Source organism: Monodelphis domestica, chromosome 7 (genome assembly GCF_027887165.1).
Source record: "Monodelphis domestica isolate mMonDom1 chromosome 7, mMonDom1.pri, whole genome shotgun sequence".
NCBI classification, from domain to species: Eukaryota; Metazoa; Chordata; class Mammalia; order Didelphimorphia; family Didelphidae; genus Monodelphis; species Monodelphis domestica.
The window spans coordinates 125807438-125835219 of NC_077233.1; the positions used below are offsets into that span (position 1 = coordinate 125807438).

The following is a 27782-nucleotide window of genomic DNA, read 5'->3' on the forward strand; positions in this document are numbered from 1 at the left end:
GACCACAGTATCACAAACTTAAAGCTAGAGGTAACCTCCGAAGATACAGAGTTTGGTTTATCGCTTTTAGAAAAGGGTCAAATAGGTTAAAGGACTTACCTGAGGTCACAAAGACAATAAGGAGCAAAGCTAAGATTTAAACTCATGTTCTCTGGTATCACATCTGTCACTTTCCTCACTGTAATAACCTCTTCTCAAAAATCAAAACGTATCCTTTAAAAAACTGTCTAGTCTTGGACTAGCTAGGTAACACAGTGGATAGAGCAACAAGTCTGGAGTTGGGAGAACCTGGGTTCAAATATGGACTCGGGCACTATCTACTTGTGTGACCCTGGGCAAGTACTCACTTAGCTTCTTCAATTGCCTAGTCCTTGCTGTTCTTCTGCCTTAAAACTGACAGAAGGTGAGGGTTTTTAAATAAATTATCTGACCTCTTATTTAGACTAAATATAATGATAACTTGGCATTTTTGTGAAGAGTTGGGGACATAATCTAGTAATAACCTAAAGGAGTTCCTGAGGTGGGTTTTGCTGTATAAAATAGCCTTGGACAATGGGATTTTGTTGTTCTCCTCATAGATTTTTATAGTAAAGATTAATATTATCTATCTATCTTGGAGGGGTGGGGAGAAGATGGCATGGAGAATGAAACAGATGGTGGTGGGGTCTCTTCCCTGATAGTCAAGTGCTATTTATACAGCCCTGCACTCTTTCCTAAACTATAAACTCTCATATTGACAACTGTCTGTTGGACTTTTCCATTGCAGACATTCAAATTTAACATATTCAAAACAAACCTCATTATTTTTTCCCCAGGAAACTCCAATCTCACATCGTCATCATTTCATAATTTCTCTATTTGTCAGATATTACTATCCCTTCAGTTACTCATATTTATCATTTCAAAGTCATCTTCAATCAACCTTCTCTTGCCCTCTCCCCAAATCCATAGTCAATTCCAGATCCTCAACATCTTTAAATATTTGTCCTCTTTGGTTTTATCCACACAACTACCTTAGTTCAAGCCTTTCTTGCCTCTCACCTAAACTCTGCAATAGCTTCGTAAGTGGGTTCTCTGCCCACTTTTTTTCATTTCTTCACTCAGTTTCACATAGTAATGATTCCCTTTATTGGGATGGACTAATGGGACTTGAATTATAATATAAGAGAAGAGAACAAGTAGAACAATTTGAATTGAACTTAATACATTCCAGAATGGACATTTTTTAAAGAATAAAACAATTTATAAGGGAGAGGGAAAAGTTCTTTTCTTTCTCAGATACACAGTTCAGATGGAGATTTATAGCAGATATGACTCATTAAAATAAATTCCATATTTTTGATCAGTAATGGTTTCAGAAAAACTTCATGTTATATCTTAGATGTTATATGCACTTCCAAAAACAAAAGAAAGGTAACAGAAGATATGTTGGCATCCTCATTTGGGCCTTCAATAGATATTCTTTTTTAAAGACCTGTTTGAAAGCAACTCTGCCCAACTTTGGTATAAAAATATCAGATCTCCCTCTAGTGGCTATAGTTAACAGACAACAATATAAAATCTCCTGGGAAATTCATAGATTACCTACTTTTGAGGCACATATATGATATTGAGGACTTAAATCTCAAGACTATCCTGATTGTTATGCAATTAGCTTCCTGTTGAAAAAATCCATTTTGTGTCTTCTAAATGGTGGATACTTCACATTATAGAAAGATAGATAGATAGATAGATAGATAGATAGATAGATAGATAGATAGATAGATAGATAGATAGATATGATGAATGAACAAATGAAAGAATGAAACTCTGTATACTAGTTTCTACAACCATATTCGATTGTGGCTGAAAATGGTACAGTGGAAGCATATCAATAAATCAATCAAAAAAGTATTTATTAAGTGCTCACTATGTGTCAGACCCTGGAGTAGGTGTTGGGGATAATAATCTAATGAATTAAGTAATCCCTACTTACTAGAAATTTACATTTTGACAGTAGAGACAAGTACATGTATGAATATTTTAAAATAAACATAAAAATAATATACATACATAAGTTAAATATAAGTGAGTGCAGGAACAATTAAGGGGAACAAGAAAAGCTTCATGTAGATTGTGGTGCTTCAGCATCCTGAAGGAAGAAAGGAGTTAGTTAGGGGTAGGGGAAAGATTACATGATTCAAAGAGCAGTTCAGACACTGAGACCAGCCACTACAAAGGTGGAGAGAGAGTTTTGTTGAGAGAAGAAAAGATCAATTTGGGTGGATGATGAGGATCAGAGGAAGTATATTAGAAAGGTATGCTGAGACTAGGTTGTAAAAGTCTTTAAAAAATAAACAAAGGATTTTATATTTGATATTTGAAGCAACAGGGAACCACTACTCCATGGTAAGTAAGAAGGTAAACATGACTTAAGGAAAAATCACTTTGGCAACAATATACAGACTGGGGTAACATAAAGAGATACTTCAGACAAAGAGACCAATTAGGATGCTTTTGTAAAAATTTAGGAGAGAAGACAGAAGAGGTCAGAGTTGAGAAATGCAATGGAGAGCAAGACAGCAAGATTTGTCAGTGGACTAGATGTGTGAGATGAGATTAAGTTAAGATTTATTAGGCATAATTCCAAGATTATCAATCTCAAGGATTAGAAAGATACTAGTACCTCTGACAGAAATAAGGAAAGTTTGGAAGAAGGTAGCATTAGGGGTAGGGATAATGAATTCTATTTCTACCTCATGGAGTTGGATCATCCGATTTTAAATGTCAAACTGATTATTGGTGATGGTGTAAAAATGGAGATTTGAACCCCGGACTTCAATTCCCAGGAGTCCTTGGTAGCTCCCAGAGTTCCCTATAATCTCAGGTGAGGTCATCACCTGGGCTGCAAGGAGAGAGGGGTTTTTAAAATGGACTCCACCTTCTTCTCTCTCTCTGACTACTTCTGCTTCCAAGCAGATGAGTCTCTCATGATGTAGTGTAAGTGAATGCGCCATTCGGCCCTCCTAGGCACGTGCTTTCTTATTTTGTATGTTCATTATTTCTTAACCTTTAATAAACCTCATAAGAATGTAATACTTTTAGCAGAGAAACTAATTTTAACTGCTACAATGGTAAATTGGAGTCCAGGAAGAGACTGTGGCTGGGTATATAGATGGGGGAGTCATCAGGATAGGGATGATCATTAAGCCATGGGAAATAATGAAGTCACCAGGAGAGAGTGTTTTAAAAAAGAAAAATAAAGAGCCAAGGACAGAACCTTGGAGAATACTTAGGGGATGTGATATGGATGATGAGTAGGAGAATACTCAGACCTACTCTGAGGAGTAGATGGATAACCAGGGAACAATGTGGTAACAAGACTTCAGGGGAGAGAGAGTATTCAGAACAAAAGGAGGGTCAGAGGTTATAAAAGATGAAGACTGAGAAAAGTTCATTATTTGGCAATTTAAGAGTTTGAAGAATTTGAAATTAAGCGGGAAAAGTTTCAGTTAAGAAAAAATTGTGAGAAACCATAGAAGTACAAAAGGGAAATGGAGATACTAAATATAAGCAGTTTTTTCCTAGGAGTATGGCTGGAAAAGGTAAGAAATAAGGAGGATGAGAATTTAATCTAGAGAAGAGAATCTAGTGACTGCGTTGTTTAAGGATGAGGGAGAATTTGATATATTTGAAGGCAACAGAGCAAGGAAGGAGAAGAAAGAGCAGATGATGGAGGCTGCAATCTGGAGAAAAATGAGGAAATATAACAATAACTAGCATTTATATAGGCACAGAACTTTGAAAATATTATTTTATTTTGTTCTACAATAACCTAGGAATACTACAGATGTCATCTTCATTTTACAGATGAGGAAACCAAGACAAATAGCTTAAGTGATTTGCCTAGGGTCACACAACTGTGAACACACAAATTCCTGACTCCAAGGCCAGTGCTCTATATCTGCTACCTGCCAATATTGGAGAGGTTGACCATAGGAAGGAAAAGGGCCCCTTATTTTCTGAGACTAGTGGAAAGGAGAAGAATGCCAGGGATATCAAATTTTTTGCAATTAATAGATAAGAGGGGAAATAGGGGAAAAAAAAAACATGATGTGGGTGGGATTAATATCAGTTCAGCTTCTTCCCCCTGGCCAGTTTCAACTCCCAGAGCCAGAGACAGAAACCAAAGTCCAAGTTCTTGCTGCTTCTCCTCAGTGGCCAGACCCCCAACTGCAAACTACTGGGAACATTCTGTTTGGAACCTTCTCCTTGATTGACAAGCAGGTCAGGTCCCCAGCTTGTTTCTTGCATCTTGGCTTACAAGTCCTCTCTCTCTCCATGCCTCTACCACAGAGGGAAGAAGAAATTTGTGTACAATGACCTCAGTTTTCTCAGTAAAATGAGAGATAAGGCACTCAGGGGAGATGAGTAGGTCTGCAGGCTTGAAGAAAAGAGAGAAAGTGAAGAAAATTTTCTGAGGAGTGATACTGCAGATCAATTAGGGAGAAAAGGAAGGTTTGCCTTGACCAAGGGAGGCCCCAGATGAAGTTGGATAACAGGCTGAAAATTATCAGAAGTACAAGTTGGTAGTCAACAAGGCAGTGAAACTAGATACCAAATTACCAACATTCAGTGAATACACTAAATTCTTTGTGTAGATCACAACAAAATGTGACAAGTCCTGAAAGACATGAGAGTGTCAAATCATCTTACTTCTTCCCTGAGAAGTATATATGGGTTAAGAAGTATATTTGGGTTAAGAAGCAATACTTACAGCTAAACATGAAACAATCGATTATTTTAAAATTGGAAATGGAAGCAACGATATTTATTTAACTTACATGTAGAGCAAATTATGGGAAATGCCAAGATAGATGATTCAAAAGCTGGAATTAAGGTTACAAGGAGAAATAAAAATAATCTCAAGATGAAGTAGACAATGTCACTCTGATGGCGGAAACTGAAGAATCTTTAAGAAAACTCTTGAAGAGAGTAAAAGAAGAGAGTTCAAAAACTGGCTTGAATCTTAACATTAAAAAAAAAAACAAACTAAGATCATAGCAATTGTTCTAATCATTTCCTGGCAAAAAGTGAGAAGAAATGCAAGCAGAATAAGATTTTATATTCTTAGACGTAGAGATCCCTGCTAATTAAATCTGTAGTCATGAAATTAAAACATACTCCTTGAAAACAGATTTGCCATATCTAAGAAACATATCACCCTGACAACAAAAGTCCATATAGTCAAAGTTTTAGTTTTTCAAGCAGAAATAGATTTATACTACAATGAAAGCTGAGCATTGCAGAATCAACACTTTCGATTTATGGTCCTGGGAAGTCTTTTGAGAGTCCTTTAGATAGCAAGGAAATCAAATTATTCAGTACTCACAAATTAATTCAAACTACTGGAAAAACAAATACTGAAATTGAAGGTTAAAAACTATGGTAACATAATGAGAAGACAGGACTCATTGGAAAAGACCCTGATGCTGGGAAAAGACTGATCGTCAAAGAAGAGGATGACAGAAGCTAAGATGGATAGTGTCACAGAAGTGACTTGAAGAGGCTGTGGGAAATATGTGGATATAGAAGTAACTGGCACATTATAATACATGGGGTCAGGAAAAATCATACATGATTGAACAACTACAAAACAAAAGCTGTATCTAGTAAGCACAGTTATGTGAATTCTTCCAGGAACATTCAGCATGTAAAAGTGAAGAAAACAGATTGTGGAAATAAACAAGGGATCACTTTTGGCAAGAGATAAACAATGTTAGGATAAAGGAACAAGGCATATCAAAGGACAATGTATAGTTAAATTGGCTATCAGATCAAGCCTGGACAGGTAGAGAAGTGAAATCTAAGCAAGTGTCAAGGCCAAGAAATTGCTCAAAGGAAGAGGGGATTGGAGAATCCAATGAATGAATTTAAAAAGAGAAAGACAAAGGAAGAAATGGAATGATAGATTATGGTCAGATAGAGGAATATCACAGTTTCTAAATGAGGAATTTGAAAACTAGTGGGTAAATTATAATCTATTTATGAAAGAATAATGGAAACAGCAGCAATAAATTCTGGGCCTCAGCTGTATTCTCCTATAATGGGAAATTTTGGGGAATTCAACTATTCAGAGAATATACCAAAAGGCCCATTAAATTTCAGCTTTGGAACATTTCTTCTATGTGACCCCTTCTCTCCTAACACTGCCAACTCCCTGGCACAGGCCCTCATCAACTTGCACTTGGACTACTGCAATAGCCTGCTGGAGGGGGCAGCCTGCATAAAATCTCTCCCAACTCTAAAGTATTCTTCATTCATTCACAAAAGTGATTTTCCTAAAGCATCAGTACAATTATATCATCTTCCTCCCTTTCCCAATCAAGAAACTCATGTGGCTCCTTCTTGACTCCAGGATCAAGTACAAATGCCATTCAAAGCATTTAACACTCTCATTATACTTCACATCAACATTTTTCTTACACTTAACTCTTCAGTCTTGGCATGGGCCTGTAAACCTCAAATTTCCTTAGACTTATAAATGTTGGAAATTTCACCATTGGGATATTTCATACTTGGAAATTTTCTTACTGATAGTCTATTGGAATGGGAACCCCATTGGCATGGGAGGTTCCTTCTCTTCCCTTCTTAAGATTACTTTAGGACAGAAAACCTTTTGCTGAACAATGGAAAGGACTTTGACCTATGCTTGAGCATAGAACAGGAATTTCTTTGAGTCTTGATTGATTTTAGAATTGATACAATGGAGATACTCCACCCTATTCAGTCCTAATAGGATTGAGTAAGGGCTGCAGCCTAGATCAAAATTTAATTATTCCAATCTCTACCATACTCAAGGTAACAGGATTTAGAAAGGGCTGTAACAAAGGAGTATAGATTTAATCATTTGAAAATATGACCTTCAACAGACATGTGCAAAAGCCAAAAACCTCTGGGCGGTCCTGGGTTAAGCGAGAGCCTCCATTGACAGGGAAATTGATGAAGAGTGATTGGTAGATGTGAGGACTGAGGGGAGGCAACTTGGATGGTGTCCTTAAAGATAGGAGGGTCTGGAGACTGGAGGGAGGATTGAGTTTTTGGTCGGTGTGGTTCCTGGGCTCTGAGGAAGCTTGCTCTGAAGGAAGCTGAAGGTGGGGGCCTCTGAGACTGTTTCTCCATTTTGGACACGTGAGTGAAAGGGACTGATCTCCTTTCATTGCCCCAGCTATCTAAGCGCTTGGGCCTTTTGGCCCAGCCTAAACAGAAGGGGTATTTAAGCCCTATTCCCTTCTCTCCCCTTTCTCTCTCTATATATATCTCCAATTCCTTTCTTGCTCCTATTGTAATTAAACTCCAAAAAAAAAGGCTGACGGCTGACTTGAGTTTTTCATTTAGGAATTACATAGCTGATTCCTTGGCGACCTTAAATTAATATATATCAGTCTTTTAAAGTGATTCCCTTGTAACAGGCCTCTTCGATTTTTGAGTGGACAACATTCTAATGCAGATATTTTTTCTCTAGCTATCCCCCATGGCAGGATGTTCTCCTACTTCAACTCTGCCTACTGACCAGCCTGGCTAAAACCCTATCTTCCAAGGGAAGCCTTTCCTAGCTTCTCTTGATTCTAGAGACTTCTCTATCTTAATTATATGCTATTTATCCTGCATATTTCTCTGTACATAGTTTCTATGTTGTCTTTCCCATTTGATTGTTAGCTCCTTAAGAAGGTATTTATCATTTTTCCCCCACCTTTTGTATTACCGACTTTTAGCACAATGCCTAGCACATAGTAGGGGATTAGTGAATGTCACCTGATTATTAGTCTAATTTTTTTAAATTGTATCTCTGACTTTGTCACAAGAGTAAAAAATGAAGAACTTCCTCTACCAAGACTATCATTTTCTTCACCTTCTGTTAGATTTAAAGTCTCAGAATGGTTCCAGGAGCACTGAGTTTAAATTGACTTGCCCAAGACCAGGCAATAAACAAATGCCCCTTGTTATTCTAAATAGTAAGTTAATTTTCTAATCTAAACTCATTAATTGAAGAATGATTAGGTGTCTGAAAAATGGATGAAGTTTTATATATTGAATGACTTAAAAGAGTTCAAGAATTAAACTCACAAATTAGATACAATCGAAAATGTTTAATGCATATTTTCTGTTTTACATTATAGAAGCGGGCCTTTCTAGAAAATAAATAATTTTTTAAAAGCTTACCTTCTGTCTTAATATCAATTCTAAGACAGAAAAGTGGCCAGGGCTAGGCAATCAAGAATTAGAACAACTTGACAGGATCACACAATTATAAAGTGTCTGAGGCAAAATTTGAGCCCAGGTATTCCCAACACCAGGCCTGGTACTCTATACACTGTGCTACTAAGCTGCCCTGAGAAAATAAATAATTAAGAGGCATATAAACATCTCCCTGCAAAAAAAAAATACTTTTATTTACCAAGAAGAGCTATAGAAGTAGTTATTCTCTTATGACTGTTTTTGCTTTATCTTAACTGAAAAATTGGGTTAGGCACTTTAAAATAATCCTCAACTATTCGTTTAAAATCCCACCCTTATATAATTAACATTTGCCAAACAGATTACAGAGTTATACCACCATTCATATTATATGCATCAAATGGTTTCTGTTATGAAAATATAATGTCCTGGCAGGATATTAAGAAGATAAAACTACTTCAACGAATTTGAACTTCTGAATGTTGAAAGAAATAATATTGACAAATCCAACCAATTTAATGAAAGTACTTTTAGTCAAAGGTATCAGTATTGATAAATATCCTCATATTCACTGTCAAAAAAACCATATGAAAAATGTATACTTGAACTGCCCACAGACTCATTTAAGGTATTGCAATAGAGTAGGATAATCTACATGGAACTATTTCTTGTTGCAGTAAATGGATACTGTAAACCTTAAAATTTCATAGACTTATGAATGTTAAAAATTTTACTCCACATTGAGAATCCTCCAATTCCCTACTTGAAATAATTCCCTACCAAATAGTGAGAACTCTACTTGAATGTGAAAACTCCTTGCTATGGAAGGATCTCTACCCCATCCCTACTTGGGACTGCTTCAGGGGAGAAAACTCCTTGCTATGGGAGGACCTCTATTCCACCCCTACTTAATAATGCTTTAGGGCAGAAAACTCCTTGCTGAATAATGAAAGTACTTGAAAACCATACTTATAAAGGAAAGGAGTTCTTTGAGCCATGCCTATTTTTGGAATTGATACAATGGGATGCTAGGTGCCTATAAAGGTGGGGAAACTTGTAAACTACTTAGACCTAAAAGGTGAAAACTTACTCAGAGGTTTTCTCTTAATGAAATTAGTGGCCACAGCAGCATTTTTTTCTGACTTACTAAAGAGATTAATCTACTCAGCTGTGAATTCAAAATGGGCTGTCTTTTGGAAAACATCTACAGTGATTGGTAGATGGAAGAACTTAGGGGAGGTGACATAGGAGATTTTGCCCTTAAAAATAACAGCTCAGAGAAGAGCTGAAAGTCATTCTGAAACATTCAGATTGAGGAGAGTCATTCTGAAACATTCAGATTGAGGAGGTCATTCTGAAACATTCAGATAGAGGAGGGAGCTGGTGAAAGCAGCTGAAATGATGCTGGCCTGGTGTCACTAGAATTCTTGCTTAGGCGGACCTTGTGGTGAGTGTTAAAAGACTGACTGACTGATCTCTCTCTCTTAAGACTCAGCCATGTTGGCTTAAGGCCCTTCATACTTATTTCCTTTTTTCTCTCTTTCTCTCTTTTCTTTAATTCCACATTTGTATTAATTAAAATCTCTATAAAACCCAGTTGACTTGGGTATTTGAATAATTGGGAATATTTCCCTGGCGACCACCATTATATTTGATTTAAAAGCCAAGACACTGTAGTGAAACATATTTTCTGTGGTCAAATTTACTCACCCTCTCTTATATCTATCACAATTTATATCTTCCACCATTTTAACTCACTACAGTTTAAGACCTCAACCATTTTAATTATAACAATACTCTGGCAATGACTAGAGAGCTGCTAGGGGAACCTGAGGGAAGCCTAATTATAATGGAGGTAGATCTGTATCTAGTGAATTTTAGATCTCGGTAAGACACATAAACTCATCGCCAAAGATAAATTTATTTGGAGAAGAAACAGGGAAGACTAGATAATAATTGATTTGAAGTTTAAGGACTGCACTACTGGAATTCTAGCAGTAAACTTTCTATTTTAATTAATTATTCTTGCTCACTAAGTGCCAAGTACTATTGATTATGGGCTAATATTGTCAATTGGTCAGTCTCTGTCTACCTTACACTTACACACTCCCCACATATCTACTATCGATTCTAGTGGATACTGATGACCACTGTGAATATTTCTAAGTTGTATTCTGGTTTCTTTACCCAAACAAAATTAAAAGAAGCAATTCTATAAACATTGTGTGAGTTTCATTCTTAAAAAGGTTCCAGGTGAAATTTCTTTCCATCCTCTACAAAGTAAACCAAGCCTCAGATGTAAATGAAGAGCAAAGTGCTATCAGTTATCAAAATATATCAAAGCACTTAAAAAATAATAAATATGGAAAGGAGTGGGGCCTAGCAGTACCAGATCTCAAAGTATACTATAAAGCAGTGGTGATCAAAACAATATAGTACCAGTTAAGAGACAGAAGTGAGGATCAGTGAAATAGATCTGGGGTGAATGACCTCAGCAAGACAGTGTATGATAAACCAAAGATTCCAGATTTTGGGACAAAGATTAACTATTAAAAAAAAAAACAGCTAGAAAAACTGGAAAACAGTATGGGACAGATTAGGTTTAGATCAACATCTCACACTCTACACCAAGATAAACTCAGAAGGGGTGAATGACTTGAATATAAAGGAGGAAACTATAAGTAAATTAGATGAAAACAAAATAGTATACCTGTCAGATATATGGGAAAGGAAAGATTTTTAAGACCAAGCAAGAGACAAAGAATATTACAAAATACAAAATGAATAACTTTTATTACATTAAATTAAAAAATTTTGTACTAACAAAACCAATACAACCAAAATTAGAAGGGAAGCAACAAATTGGAGGAAAAAATCTTTAATAACAAAAATATCTGGCAAAGGTCTAATTACTCAAATTTATAAGAAGCTAAATCAATTGTACAAAAAAATCAAGCCATTCCCCAATGAATGAATGGTCAAGAGACATGACTAGGCAATTTCCAGATAAAGAAATCAAAACTATCAATAAGCACATGAAAAAGTATTCTAAATCTCTTATAATTAGAGACATGAAAATCAAAACACCCTCAGGTACCAACTCACACCTGGCAGATTGGCTAACATGACAGCAAGGAAAAGTAATGAATGCTGGAGGGGATGTGGCAAAATTGGGACATTAATGCACTGCTGATGGACTTGTAAATTGATCCAACCATTCTGGAAGACAATTTTGAACTATGCCCAAAGGGTGATAAAAGACTGTCTGCCCTTTGATCCAGCCATAGCACTGCTGGGTTTGGACCCCAAAGAGATAATAAGGGAAAAAAAAAAAACTTGTACAAGAATATTCATAGCTGTGCTTTTTGTGTTGGCAAAAAATTGGAAAATGTGGGGATGCCCTTCAATTAGGGAATGGCTGAACAAATTGTGGTATATGTTGGTGATAGAATGCTATTGTGCTCAAAGGAACAATGAACGGGAGGAATTCCATCCAAGAACTGGAACAACCTCCAGGAACTCATACACAGTGAGAAGAGCAGAACCAGGAGAGCATCATACACAGAGACTGATACATTGTGGCACAATCAAATGTAATAGACATCTCTACTGGCAGTAATGTGTGAAGTGTGAACACTTAAGTAAGGGAATTTGCAAGTCACTTGCTAAAATGAGTGATAACTTGTAAAATTTAAAATTTTATCTTAATAGTAAAACTATCATATTTTGTGAGGTTTATCAAATGATCATTAGAAATCAAGGAATAAAGAGTATACAAAATAAAAACCACCTGCCTATGGCTGGTTAGCCATTTTCATCCATCCCTGTGTTTAGCTTACTACCATACTTGCTGCATCATGCAAGAAGAGAGAGAGTGGGAGACATTACTGCCAGTTAAATATTAATAATATGATCCTGCCAAGGTGGAGGCACAGGAGAGATTATAGAAAATTCTGGGAAATACCAAGGACTTCTGGGGAATGAAGTCTAAGGTTCAAAATCTCCATTTATATCAACTCCAGAACTCAACATTAAGTAAGAGTGATGGGAAGTCATTTGTTATAATGGGTGATAACTCAATTAGTCAGAAATTTGTGAATTCTTTTAAGAGTTCACACTCACAGACACTGTTCAATCAGGAAACTGTGAACCATTTGGATGAGAAATTGACCTTTAGAAGGTAGGAACTAATTCCCACAAACACTGTCCCCTAGGTCCTGAATTTCTGGGGATAGGGAAGGAAGTCAACTCCAAGAAGGAAGTCAGCTTCAATAAGGAGTTGGACTTCAAGAAGGAAGTCAGCATCAAGAAGAAGGTTGGCTCAAGGAAGAAAGTTGGCCTCAAGAATCACCTTCAGCTCCAGTCATTGCCTTGACCTGCCTCTTGAAGGGAACTCAGGTGAGTGGATAGCTGGCTTTCCCTTCCTGTCTTCTGGACAGAGTTTAATTCTGGTTGAAGGTCAACAAGTCCTGGCTGAGTAGGTTAATATCTTCTCAACCCTTTTGTATTTCTCTATTTTCATTCTTTCCACCTCTTTTGTAAATAAAAGCTATTACAGGTCACTTCAACTTTGAGCAATAATACTTTGAATCATATATTTTATTCAAACCCTTAATTTTAACCCTTACAAATGCAATGATCTAGGACAATTCTGAGCGAAGTATGAGAAAAAACACTATCCACATCCAGAGAAAGAACTGTGGAAGTAGAAACACAGAAGAAAAAGAACTACTTCATCACATAGATGATGGGGAAATGATCAGGGATGTAGACTCTAAATGATCACCTTAATGCAAATATTAATAATATAGGAATAGGTCTTTATCAATGGCATATGTAAAACCCAGTGGAATTGGGCATTGGCTATGGGAGAAGGGTGGGAGGATGGGAGAGAAAGAATATGAATCATGTAACCATGGAAAAATAGTCTTAATTAATTAATTAAAAAATTAGACAAAAAATAAAAGAATAAAAGAATAAATGTTAAAACATAACATATTCTGAAGATAAATAACCAAAATATATTTTAAATCATGTGGCATTTGGCAAAAAAAGCACTAAATTCCCATTTGCAGAGTAAGCAAAGAACAAAACCATAAAGTAAGCAATTTATTTTCATCATGTTTCCACCACACTTTAAAGCCCTCTCTTTTTTCTTTTTTCCTAAGGAATATCCTTCCTTAAGGTTGTCATTGCTTTCATGATGACATGGGCATTGTACCCCCAGAAACCCAGGCCAGCTGTTATCAGGGAAACTCCCTTGCCCTTGCATCCTTGTGACTCTTAACCTAGAAACACCCAATGATCCCACCCAGGGTCCTGAATGTTTACTCTCTTTTGTCCTCTAGATTTAAGGTGGACAAAGAAATGAATTTTTATGCCTCCAGGCAGAACCCAGTCAGATGACCACCTCACCCCACCAAATGCCTGAGGGCTTACTGCTCTAAATCACCTGCCCACCAAGGCATAGGTTCTGTTGTAAAAAGGTATAAAAACCTCAGAACTAGTGTGTGTGTGGGGGTGGGGGGGGTGGGGGGGGTGGGAGAAGAGCCTTTCCTCCCATGCTGTCCCCATAGGAAACAGCCTTTCCTTTCATGCTGTACTCCCAAGGAACATCTTGTACTCCCCATCTTGCTGTTCTACCTTGCTATCCTCCTGGCTACTCTCAACATTACTTTCTAAATTAATAAATCTCTTTTTGTTTTTAAGCTAAGTTTTGGAGTCATTGCATGCTTGCAAAAGGAATCCTTCCGGAACCTCAAATGGTATCCTTCCCACCCATAACAATGATACCTTGATTTTCCAAGATCCTCTACACACTGGTGACTTTTCCCTAGACAGTATTCTCTGACCTAGCATTTCGTGTTTCTTCCCACCATCTAGTCAACCTTAAAAAATTACCTATCCCTCTTTCATTCCCTCTAAGTGGGACTTCTAGAAAACAGAATTCTTTGAGATAAACTAGAAGGGAATGGAGAAGAGATCTTTCTGAGTTAAGGGGGTAGCTGGTTTTCAGCCCTTCAAATTATAGTAAGTAGGCAACTACCATTTTCATCACAGAGCACATTTTATCATTTTTCTTACTTTTTTCAAAAACGGAAAGAACTTGTGATAGACTATAAAGATTTTATGTGAAGAGAACTAAAAGGCCATTGTTTCTGGGGAAGAATAATAAGGTCTATATATTTCTGATGGTGAGATGAGCTATGAGGAACCCGTTTTTCCTTATTTCCCTTTAAACCAATGCCTTCTGGCTTCCCTTCTCTTTCTCTTCACAGTCAATTCAAATCCTGAATATACCCTTTACTATCTGTATGACATCAGGCAAGTGACAACTTGTCTGGGGCCTCAATTTCCCAAAATGTACAAATTTAGTTGTCTGAATGAACTAGAACAACTCTAAGGCCCTTCTCAGCACTAATTTAAAATACTCTGATTTATTTTCTAAAAACCCAAAGCAGCAGAACTAGTAAAAATTTTAATTTTGCTCATTTTCCTAGACTAAGAATCTTCTTTTATGGTCCTTATTATCATAAGAACTAAAGATGACCAGCCAGTAACTTTTCCAACTCTTTTGCAACCCATAATTTGAGAAGCTTAAGGAGTATCCAAGAAGAAATAGTAGCAGCAAGTTGTCAATATGGGACCAGAGTAAAGAAGAGATATTAGGGCTGCCTATATTGACTTGAGTCTTAAAAAAAGAAAGCATTTGAATTATTTGAAGCAGATGATATTATCAAGAGACAAAAAGTGTAAATAAAAAGAGAAGCTGGCCTAGGTCCATTTTAAAGGCTTAGTAGAAGTATTATGATGCAGGAAAGAAAGATAAAACATAATGAGGAGAACAAAGAGGAAATACTGTCATCAAACCCAATGGAAAAGAGAAAATATCCAAGAGTATAGTGTTATCAGTAGTTCTTAAAGTTGCAAAGAAGTCAAACAGGATAAGGACTGAGAAAAATCTACCAAACTGAATACTTAAATTTTTTTGGAGAAAGCAACTTCAATCAAGTAGAAACCAAATTTGGAAATCACTCAAGTGAATATAATGATATAATTAAAACATAAAATAAATAAGATGAGGAATGAATATGATTCTCAGTATTTGAGAGTAATAAGACAATAACTTAAGGGAAGATAATAGGGTGAAGTGTTTAAAATACCACATCAGACTAGAGTACAGTTTTAGGCAGTGTGAAAGATGCTGGTGTATAAGGAAGGAATAGTGAGGCAGGCATTGAGGAGGTGCTTAACAAGAACTGATTTGAGAAAACTTCTGGATAAGAAAGGAAACAATGGAAACAAAAGCACAAGCATATGGGTTGGTCTTCATAAGAGGATCTTCTAATTTTTCAGATACTTTTCCTCAAATGTAGATATGAAGGAAGAGATGATAGGTGAAGATGCAGAAGAGTGTGGAAGTATGAAGTAGTAGAGGTAAGGCAACTCACAGAGAAGAAACATGAATTTCCAATAAGGTAAGAAATTAGGATGTTAGCTGAGAAAAGAGTACTGTTGGAGGCTTGAGGTTAAAAAAGATTTGAAACTAACAGCAATGGGATAGTTGATCAAAGAAGAGTTGAGGGACTGCAATCAAAGTCCAGTTGAAATAACAAAAATTAATTTGTAATGGACCTAATTCACTCAGTGGTCTGACTTCCTTCAGTTGGAAAGGTAGGAGAATGGAGGTGTGGGTGGGGGAATGACAGAGGAGGAGTCAGCAGTATAGTTGACCTGGTAATAAACTCCAGTCAACATTGTGAAGAGAGAAAAGAAAGGCTAGAGCCTAGGTGAGGTATTGTAGCAGAAATGTATAGAGAAAGATAAATGTTTTCTTTAGATGAATAGTTTTAGAAGGCATATGACAGGAATAGATGGAAGGAAAGGAGATTCAGATTTGAAAGAAGGAACTTCAGTATTCAGAATTTTGGAAGTTGTGCAGTTATGAGTAAAAGTGAAGATATGATCCGGCCTGTGGGAAAACTGAGGTACCGGGTAAAGATGCAGGACATGAAATTAATTATTAAGTATTAAGTATGAAAGCAGGGTTTTTTTAAGTGTCTACTTATCGCCTCAGAACAGGGGTGAGAACAGAAAATGAAACTATGAGCCAAGTATGAGATACCATCATATAAAGAGAGTAAATATCTTCCTACATCATATACTGAAAGGGAACTAGGGCAACGAACCCGGTATAGATAAGCACCCTTCCTAGGCCAACGAACCTTGTGTGATAGCCACATTGACCTCTCCACCCTGTGTGATAGCCACATTAACCGCTCCACCCTGTGTGATAGCCACATTGACCTCTCCTCCCTGTGTGATAGCCACATTGACCTCTCCACCCTGTGCGATAGCCATATTGACCCTCGGTAAGCTCCATGGTCAGCACCAAGGGTATATAAGCCTGCCTTAAAAATTGCTTCGAGGAGGAACTCCCTTTGGGCTCCTCCCTGCGCGTGTGAAGTGTGTTACAATAAACTACCTCTCTGTGCAGATTGCCTCGTCTGTTCTGTTCCTTTGGACCCCTAAACGGACCCTAACAATACGAATATATTTTGCATAATAGATTATAAGAAAACTAATCAGTAGTCATGGAGTGAAAAAGGAAAGACATTTTTTTAAAAAGCTATTAATCACAGTAATTAAGGCTAGTAGTAGGGGGGATTCTGAGATATGAAGTTTAAAGAAAATTTCTTCAATTTTTCCATGAAGAATTGTAGCATTCCAAGCATATTCACATCTATGAAATATAAATGACTGTATGGCTACTGTGTCTCCAAGCATAAGGTTATACCAATGATGTTTGTGAATGTAACCTTGAGACCTGGTCATGTGGCCCTTGGCTAGGAAACATGATTGGAGCATTCCCTTGAGAAAGCACGGGTTGTAATCTACAGCCCAAAGGTGTTTCCTCTACCCTGCCACCCAATCTTAATTGTCTATGCTCTGTGATGTGATTGCTACGTGATTGGAAACACCTCCTTGCTTCCTCAACAATAAAAGCAAAGGCAATCTTATGATAGTTCCTTCTGAACTTCCTCTTGGACTTCCTCTCCACTTTCCTGGAGCTCCACTCACCTCCTAATACTATCTCCCTCTTTCTCTCTCCTTTCTGAATCTCTTCCTCCACAAGGCTACAGCCCCTGTAGGCTTACATTCTCCACCTCCATCTTAACCTCTACCTCGTATTCCATTGATCCTCATAATTTCCTCCCAAAGGGAAAATCATAGGGGTTGCCTGCCCTATTCAAACACTGACTTGTCCTTGTCTGTCATTCTTCACCCTGGTTCACCAATTCCCTACTTCTCCTCGGGTCCCTATCACAAAGGACAACCCTCTTTTGTAGAACCTGTTTATCAGGCTCTACAAGAATCAGATTATTAAAAAATATGTAAAAAGGTCAGCTGGACAAACAAAAAGATTAACTGTTGCATAGACCCATCTCCTCTTTGATGATTAAATCAGCCATTGGTTTAATACTGCTAACTGAACCACTGAGACTAGCCAGGGGACCCAGTGGTACACAATCATAATATCATATAATACAGGTACTAAAGAATTCAGAATACTGAATAATAAATCTATTTTTTAAAAAAACAGGCCAAAAATGATAAAGGGATTTGCTCAAGGCCACAGAGGTAATAAGTAGCACAGATGGGATTCAATTGAATACTTTTATGATCTATATTCAGTGCTTTTCGCCACTAGAAAGGCCACACTGCCTGTTTCTATCCCAGAATTATAGGAAACAATCCCAAAATAGTTTTAGTCCCAACATTTACTATGCTTTTCCTTAAGGGTCTAGATTTAATTTTTCTTATGGAAAAATACAATATTATATGATAATAAAAATTCATAAAAGCCATAGATAGAAAGAAGTACTTACCACATTTTGGTTGATCTTGTGTCGAAAGCAGGTAATATTAACTACATATGGCCAGTCATCAGGTTCCATCAAGACCCCGGTGGCATGGGCACAGGTTACATGAAAGGAAGCTGGGCAGCGTCCATAAGAGCACTGAATGCAAGCCCCAGAAACTTTCTTAACTCTCTGCCTACAGAAGATACATTTCTGTAGGAACAAAACAGAAAATAAAGCAAATTGAAGAACAGTAGTTTCATTGATTCCAACATAATATGGTATAAGAACTATCTTAAAAAACCAAAAAGGTCTTCCACTACCAACAAAATCCATGGCCTCTAGCTGTAGCAAAGTGATGTGAATACAGTCACAAACTCTGTTATATGCTATAAAATAACTATAACGTCTGGTGGGAGGGAAAGCCAAACATATCTGACCACTTTTAGCAAGTCACACAATATAGAAATGAGCCCAGAATACATTTCTGCAAATCAGTCTAGAATGCCAATTCTATCTTTGTTTAAATAGCAGATTTTTATATCAAGAAATGTGTCTCGAGAATAGGAACAAACACTTTAAAACCTGAGGAAATCCATAAAAAAATATCATAAGAATATACAGATGACTGGGGTGGATTTAAATTTTATTTTTCTTTATGGGGAAATTCAGAATGTTAGTCTAATGTGGTAACTGAGGACTCAAATATTTAATAACCCAAATCTGAACCCAAACTGCCTAACATGAAAAGCTGCCTTCTAAACTGTATAAATTGAAAATCTCCCCAAAGGGCTTAATTTTACCAAATATTTGTAGCTGACTGTGCTTAAGGAAGCTAAAATGAAAAAAAAAATAGCAATAATGATTATCACAATTCCAAAATTAAATCGCAGAAAGTCTTATAGCATGTCAGTACATTTCTTATGAGAGCCAGAGAAAATCCAACATTTTATTTTATATAAGCTTTGTAAATGAAATCCATAGGGTTGGTAATCTCTAAAACTACATTGGTAGCCAATAAAACAATAAAAATTGATAAGTAGTGTAGTAAGATGGAAAGAGGGCTGGATTTTGAATTATACCATGAGAAGTCAAATTGTGGCTCTGGCATTTATTACTTATGTGACCCCCTTCCCCCCAAGAGTTATTTTATTTCTGGGATTTAGTTTCCTTTTGCATTATAATAAACATAACCATAACAAAGTTTATCTACTGTGTACAGTAGTACAGGTTTACTGTGTACCATGCCCTGTGCTAAACTCATTACAACAGCTCATGGAGATAGGTACTATTATTATCCTCAGTTTAAAATTACAAAAACTGTGACAGACAGATGTGACCTAAATTACGCAATGCCACATATCTAATAAGTGCTTATGGTCAGATCTGAACTCAAAAGGATGGGTTTTCCCAATGTCAGAACCAACCAGGACTCCATCCACTATGCAACCTACTGATCTAGTCATCTATCTATATAACCTGTGAAGCTCACAGTATGTAGATAGATAGATAGATATAGATATAGATATAGATATATGAACATGAAGTTATGAAATTGAGACCAACAACAAACCAAAATACAAATTCAGAGAGAAAAGGAGAAATTATATGCTGATCAAATGGCAAACCAACTCTTGCTTTTTTCACCTGTAGAATTAAAAAAAAATGCTTCGAACACAAAATTGTAATCGAGGGAGGGGAAAAAATTAATTCAATGATCTTTTTAAAGGAAATATGATTAAATACCACTAGAAAAATTCATGGATCTTTTAAAAGGGTGAAGTTTCCTTTGGATAGTAATTTTTAAAGGCAGTCTCTAGGGAGAGAATGTCAAACAATAACACAGTATTCAAACATTAATGGGAGTGGAGAAAGGAGGGAGAAGGCAGGAAAGGAAATATGTCTATATATTGGAGAGAAACAGAAGCAAAAAATTTCACACTAAACATAGATTATTTTATACCAGATACATAGGAGATTAATATGAATTAATGAAAATAATAAAAATGCATTAAGAAGACAAATTAGTTTGTAGAAGGGCAGGTAATATATGGTACATAACATGGCAAGACAATTGATTGGATGCTGTAGCACAGAGTTATACCAGAAAGCATTATTAGCACTAAGGAGATTATATGACAATGTGGGCAAATTAATTATATAAATAAACATAGCATAATGTGGTAGAAAAAAAAATTGAATTTAGATTCAAATGACTTGTGGTTTAGATCCTATCAGTTATTTCCTTAACTTGTTAGAATTCAGGCAAGTCTTATTTAAAATCAATCAATTCAATATGTATTTAGTACCGATGTATATAAAGCACTGTGGTAGGAGAGCCAAATATCCAAAGACAAAAACAAAACAGTCCAAAACTGACATTTTCTATGGTCAAAGAGCATAATATGAATATAGCACAAGAAAGTAAATATATAATTGACAATTTTAAAAAATTGTAAGAGAGAAAGCGTGAACAAAAGGAAAATTTTTTTTTCTAGAAATTGTGCTGAAGTTGTACTTTGGAAAAACCTAAGTAAGTATATTAAATCTAAGTCGAAGATAATGCCTTCTCTTTGGGTCTCATTTTCCTCATTTGTAAATATGAAGTTTGGAAAAGAATTAAGAAATATTTTTTTTAATCCTTACATTCTAGCTTGGAATTATTACTGTATATTGGTTCCAAGGAGGAAGAGTAGTAAGAACTAGGCAATGGGGGTCAAGTGACTTGCCCAGGGTCACACACCTACAAAGTGTCTGAGGTCAGATTTAAACCCAGGGCCTCGCATCTCAAAGCCTGGCTCTCAACCCACTGAGCTACCCAGCTGCCCCCTATGACATATTTTTAATAATACTGATATACAAAATAAGTGAAGATTCACCTCAAATCCAAAAAATTGACTAAGATGACAAAATATAAAAAATGTGAATATTGTAAGTGCTGTGTCAAAAAAGATTTATAGAAAAGAAACACATTGGTGGAAGTGTAACCAGCCCAACAATCTAAAAAGTAACTAAAATTATGTGAAGTGAGTAAAATGTTAATACCCTTTACCCCTCAGAGACAATGATGAATAATAACGGTCCAGAAAACATCAAATTACTTTTGCCAGGAGATGCTAATCATGACTGGGGAATGGCAGAATATGAACTGATACAAAGTGAAATAAGCAGAAGCAAGAAAATAATATATATCACCTACACCAATACAAATAGAAAAACAAAAAAACATTGAAAATTAATGATGTGAAATTATAATAACCAAGCTCTCAAAATATATGAAAAGCCACCTCGCTATTTCTTTTACAAAAAGTGAGGATTTATCAATATGTAGTACAATACATAGTGTTGACCTGGGCTGATATTCTTAAAGTACTTCATTACTAGGACAACTACTTCCTTGATTTTATTAGTGTTATTTCTCTGGCTCCCCAGTGCAGTTGCTATTGTTCGCACCCCTCAATAACTGATTTCTTGAGTTTCTGAAGTTCAAAAGAGGTAAGTTTAAATTAAATTTCACAAAGCTGGTTCTTGAGAGGATAGAAATAGAGTTAGTGACTAGGCATATATAAAAACCTATCTAAATTGGCAGAATTCAAATTCATAGCCAAGTATACAATTATGGATCAATTAAGCATAAAAAAAAGGTCCAAAAATACAGAACTTTTACATTTTACTAAAAACACAGGCATTAAATTCAAAATATAGAAGAATACGGATAAACGACAGACAAAGGGGACAATGAGAATTTTATGCCACCACAAGCCATAAATATTTTTTGTACAAATGTTTTACCTTAATATCTCATTGTAGTATAAACCCAGTAGTGGTATGGCTGGATCAAAGGATATGGAGTAGTTTAATGCCCTTTGGGCAGAGTTCTAAATTGCCCTCCAGAATGCTTGATTCAATTCACAACTCCAACAGCAGGGCATTAATGTCCCAATTTTGTCATATACGCCCCCAACATCTATTACTTTACTTTGCTATCATATTAGCCAAACTGGTTGGTATGAGGTGGTACCTCATATTTATTTTGATTGCATTTCTCTGATTATAAGAAATTTAGAATACTTTTTCATATGCTTTAATAGCTTTGATTTCTTTATCTGAAAATTGCCTATTCATACCCCTTGTCCATTTATCAATTGGAGAATGGCTTGATTTTTTATACAACTGATTTAGCTCCTTATAAATTTGGGTAAATAGACCTTTATCAAAGATTTTTGTTATGAAAGATTTTTCATCAATTTGATGCATCTCTTCTGGTTTCGGGTATTTTGGCTTTGTTTGTATGAAAACTTTTTAATTAAATGTAATAAAAATTATTTACTTTATATTTTGTAAGATTCTCTATCTCTTGCTTGGAATTAAAATCGTTCCCTTCCCATAGATCTGGCATGTATACCATTTTATGTTCACTTAATTTATAGTTTCCTATATTTACATCATCTCCCCATTCTGAATTTATCTTGCTAGAAGGTGTCAGATATTGATCTAAATCAAATTTCTCCCATATTGTTTTCCAATTTTCCCAGCAGTTTTTGTCAAATAATGGATCTTTGTCCCGAAAGGGGGGATCATTGAGTATATAGTATAATACCTTCCTGAGGCTATTTACCCCAAGTCTATTCAACTGATACTCCCTTTTATCTCTTAAGCAGTAACAATGTTAAATAATAAAGGTAATAATGGGCATCCTTGTTTCACTCCTGATCTTAAATGGAAGGCTTCTAATTCATCCCAATTGAAAATATTGCTTGCTAATGATTTTAAATATATACTATTTATTATTTTTAGGAAAGGCCCCTTCTTTTCCTATACTTTCTAGTGTTTTCAATAGGAATTAGTATTGTATTTTGTCAAGGGCTTTTTCTGTATCTATTGAGATAATCATGTGATTTCTATTGGTTTGGTTATTGATGTGGTCAATTATGTGGATAGTTTTCCTAATATTAAACCATCTATGCATTCCTGGTTTAAATCCAATCTGATGATAGTGAATAATGCTCATGATCACTTGCTGGAGTCTTTTTGCTGGTATTCTATTTAAGATTTTGCATCTATGACCACTGAGGAGATTGGTCTGTACTTTTCTTTCTCTATTTTTGACCTGCCTTGCTTTGGCATCAGTACCACAATTGTTTCATAAAAGGAATTTGGTGAAACTCTTTCTTTGCTTATTTTGGCCAATATTTTATATAATTTTGGGATTGGTTATTCTTTAAATGTTTTATAGAATTAACAAGTGAATCCATGGAGCGAAGAGGGCTTTTTCTTAGGGAGATCTTTGATAGCTCATTCCATTTTTTTTTTCTGATATGAGAATATTTAAGTATTCAATTTCTTCTGGTAATCTAGGCAATTTATATTATTGACAATAATAACACATATAACCTATATTGTCATTATTTATTGCCAAATTATTGGGAAAAATAGTTCTTAATAATTATCTTACTTTCCTCTGCATTAGAGGTGAGGTTGCCCTTTTCATCTTTGATATTGTTAATTAGGTATTCTTCTTTCCCTTTATTATTAGATGAACCTGTATTTCATCTTTTTTATTTGTTTTTTTTTGCAAAGTACAAGCTTCTACTCTTATTTATTAATTCAATAGTTTTCACTTTCAATTTTATTAATTTCTTCTTTAATTATTAGGATTTCTAATTTGGTTTTTATCTGGGGATTTTTAATTTGTTTGCTTTCTAGTTTTTTAATTTGCATGACCAATTCATTGACATCTTCCCTCCTTGACTTATTAATATAAGCATTCAAGGATATAAATTTCCCGAGTACTGCTTTGTGTGCATCCCATAGATTTTGATATGATGTCTCATCATTGTCATTTTCTTCAATGAAATTATTATTTCTATGAACTGTTTTTTAAGCAACCAATTACAGAGAATCATATTAATGACCAATTAAATTTTGATTTGCCTCTCCATGATCCCTTACTAAATATTATTTTTATTACATTATGATCTGGAAAGGTTGCATTTATTATTTTTGCTCTTTTGCATTTGTTTGCCATGTTTTTATACCCTAGTATATGGTGAATCTGTGAATGTATTGTGTGCTACTGAAAATAGGTGCATTCCTTTTGGTACCTACTTATTTTTCTCCATTAATCTATTAACTCTAATTTTTCTAAGATTTCATTCACATATTTTACCTCTTTCTTATTTATTTTTTGGTTTGATTTATCTAGATCTGATAGAGGAAGTTTCAGGTCTCCCAGTATTATAGTTTTATTATCTATTACTTCTTTAAGCTCCATTAGGTTCTCCTTTAAAATTTTAGATGCTATATGATTTGGTGCATACATGTAGAGTACTAATATTTCCTAACTGGCTATACCTTCCCTATCTCTTTTAATCATATCTATTTTAACTTTAGCTTTTTCAGATATCAATATTGCTACACCTGTCTTCTTTTTCTCAATTGGTGCCCAATAGATTTTGCTCCAGCCTCTTACCTTTACCCTATGGGTGTCTAACTGCCTTATGTGTGTTTCTTTTAAACAACATATGATAGGATTTTGGTTTCTAATCCATTCTGCTATTTCCTTCTGTTTTATGAGTGAGTTCATCCCATTCACATTCAGAGTTATGACTAACAGCTGTGTATTCCCCAACATTTTGATTTCCATTCTTAGTCCTATCCTTCCTTCTTTCACTATTCCTTTCTACACCAGTGTTTTGCTGTTAATCAGTCCCCCTATTCACCACCCTTATATTACTTCCCTTCCCACTCCCTCACTTTTTATTCCCCTTTTATTTTCTTTAGGGTTTATTGAATTCCCTCCCCTCTATCTTTCCCTCTTTTTTGGTACTCCTTGCCACTTATTTTTTAATAGAATATGATACACCAATGGATCTAGATGTTCTTACCTCTCAGAGTTGATTCCACTGAGAGTAAGGTTAAAGTATTACCTATTACCACTCTCTTCCTCTCCTTATTATAGTATTCTATCACTCCCTCTCCCATGCACCTCTTTAGGTAGTATAATTTATCCTATTTTTCTTATTACTTCAAGTTTTTCTTGGTGCCATCCTCTATTCCCACCTTTTCTTTTTCTTTTACAAATTACATTAAATCACTTATTACTCCCACAAACACATATGAATACTTCTTCTAGCTACTATGATAGTTAATACAGTGTTTGAGAGTTACAAATATCATTTTTCCATATAGGATTATGAACCATTTAACTTTACTGAAGCCCTTAAAAAATTTTCCCCCTCTCTTCTTTATCTTTTCAAGTTTCTTTTGAGTTTCATATTTCAACATTAAATTTTGAGTTTAGGTATGGTCTTTTCTTTACAAATACTTGGAAATCATCTATTTTGCAAAATGCCCAATTTTTTACCAAGATAATTAAAATTGGGTAAATGACTTAAATAGAAAAAGTGAAATCATAAATAAATGTGGGGAACATAGAATATTATACCTGTCTGATCTGTAGGAAAGGAAGGAATTTAAGACTAAGAAAAAGATACAGAACATTACAAAATATAAAATAAATTATTTTAATTATACAAATTTTAAAAGGTGTTGTAAAAACAAAAACAATACAACTAAAATTAGAAGAAAAGCAAAAAACTCTGAAAACATTTTGATAACAAAACTCTAACAAAGGTTTAATTTGAAAAATAGATAAGGAAATAAGTCAAATCTACAAAAAATAAAGACATTTCTCAATCAACAAATGGTTAAGGGACATAGCCAGTTTTCACAGGATGAGATCAAAACTACCAATAAGCACATGAAAAGGTTTCCCTATATCTGATAATTAGAGAAATGCAAATTAAAACAACTCTGAGGTACCACCTAACAGTTTGAAGATTGTTTATTATGAATGCAAAGGAAATCAATAAATGCTAGAGGAGATGTGGCAAAATAGGGACACTAATACACTGCTATTTGAGTTGTCAATTGGCCCAACCATTCTGAAGGGTAATTGGGAATTATGCATAAATGTCTTTTAAAAAAACACCTTCCATTTGAGCCAGCCATACCACTGATGGGTTTGTACCCCAAAGTGATAATGAGAAAAACTGGTACAAAAATATTCATAAACTCACTAACTGTGGTGGTAAAAAAATTGGAAAATGAGATAGCTTCTTTCAGTTGGGAAATGCCTGAATAAACTGTAGCATATTTTGGTGATGGATGTTATTGTGTTGAAAAGAATAAAGAAAGGGAGGAATTTCATGTGAACTAGAAGGACCTTGGAGCAGTTAAATTTATGACTGAACTGAATACTTTAGCTGGTTGCCAGAGATTTAATTACTAAATCCCAAATGAATTACTAAAGAGAGAATGGATTTTATGGTAGTTTATTTTACAACAAAGAGGGAAGAAATTAAGGAAGAGAGAAAGAGAAGAAAACAGAGAGATAGTTGATCCAGCATCCTCTAAGCCAGGCAGGAGTTCAGAAGCCCCCAGCCAAGGGTAAAGAGTTTCAAGATGATGGACCTCTCCAGAGGCTGCTGCCTCCAGAAAGGCCAATGGAAAGGGAGTCAGCTTTTACACTCACCAGTGTCAGGTCAAAAGAACAGGGTGACCAGGAAAAACAGGTCCAGTCTGCACTGTTCTGAAAGAAGAATTATTCTCTAATCCAGTAGAACTGCCAGTAGAACTCTAGCTAAAGTTGAAATACAAGTTCTTGTCACTCGTTTAGAGAACCTTTTTCTTGGGTCAGGTCTCTTTAATTTTTATGTTTACCAATCACAGTCAACACTCCACTCTAGGAACATCTAGAAGGCAGTCAGTAGATTCTGATTCTTCACCCACTCTCCCACACATGGGTCACAGACCTCCCACTCAATGTGTGCGATGGGTGTTTGTATCTTTTTTGTTTATATCCAAAATTGGCAGATTTCCCTACTCAACTTTAAATACTATGTTTACACATTGGGGGATTAAAATCTAAAAATAGACAGATCTCTATATTCAACGTTAAATACCAAATTTACCCTTTGGGGATTATATCCAAAAACAGACGGGGGATTACAATTCAATCTTCACAATCAAGGAATAGCTAAGTACCTTCATTATTACAATCAGGGAAGAGCCAAACCCCATCTTCACAGAGCAGAACCAGGAGAACAGTCTACACAGAAACTGACACATTATGTCACAATCAATGTAATGGACTTTTCTACCAGCAGCAATGCAATGACCCAGGAAAATCCAGAGGAACTTAGGAGAAAGAACCCTATCCACATTTAGAGAAAGAACTGTGGAACTCGAAATGCATTAGAAAAATATATTATCGACCACATAGCGCATTAGGGATGTGATTAGGGTTTTGATGTCAAAGAAACATTCTACTGTGGCTATGGCACTAACTAGCTGTGTAAACCTCAGCAAATCACTTAACCCCCACTGCCTAACCTTTATTACTCTTCTGCCTTGAACCCAATTATTAGCATCAATTCTCAGACAGAAAGGGAGATAGGGAGATTGGGAGGGAGGGAGAAAGAAAGACAGAGACAGAGAGGGAGACAGAGGAAAAAAGAGAAATTAAATTATTTAAGGGGCAACTAGGTGGCTCAGTGCACTGAGAGTCAGGCCTAGAGATAATATGGCCTGATTTCAAATCTGATTTCAGATACTCCCTAGGTTCATCACTAAGGAACTCATTTAACCCCCCCATTGCCTGGAGCTTCCTACTCTTCAGACTTTGAACCAATATCTCCA

At 35.7% G+C, this 27782-nt stretch overlaps 1 protein-coding gene across 11 annotated transcripts in view; it reads right to left on the reverse strand.

Moving 5' to 3' along the window:
• KDM4C (lysine demethylase 4C) overlaps positions 1-27782 on the reverse strand; it is a 469399-nt gene that overhangs the window by 86391 nt on the left and 355226 nt on the right. For all 11 annotated transcript variants that reach the window (XM_016424248.2, XM_007499560.3, XM_016424249.2 and 8 more), the window contains one exon: positions 18108-18293. In XM_016424248.2, coding sequence (XP_016279734.1) covers positions 18108-18293 — 186 coding nt within the window. The remainder of the gene's footprint in view (positions 1-18107; positions 18294-27782) is intronic.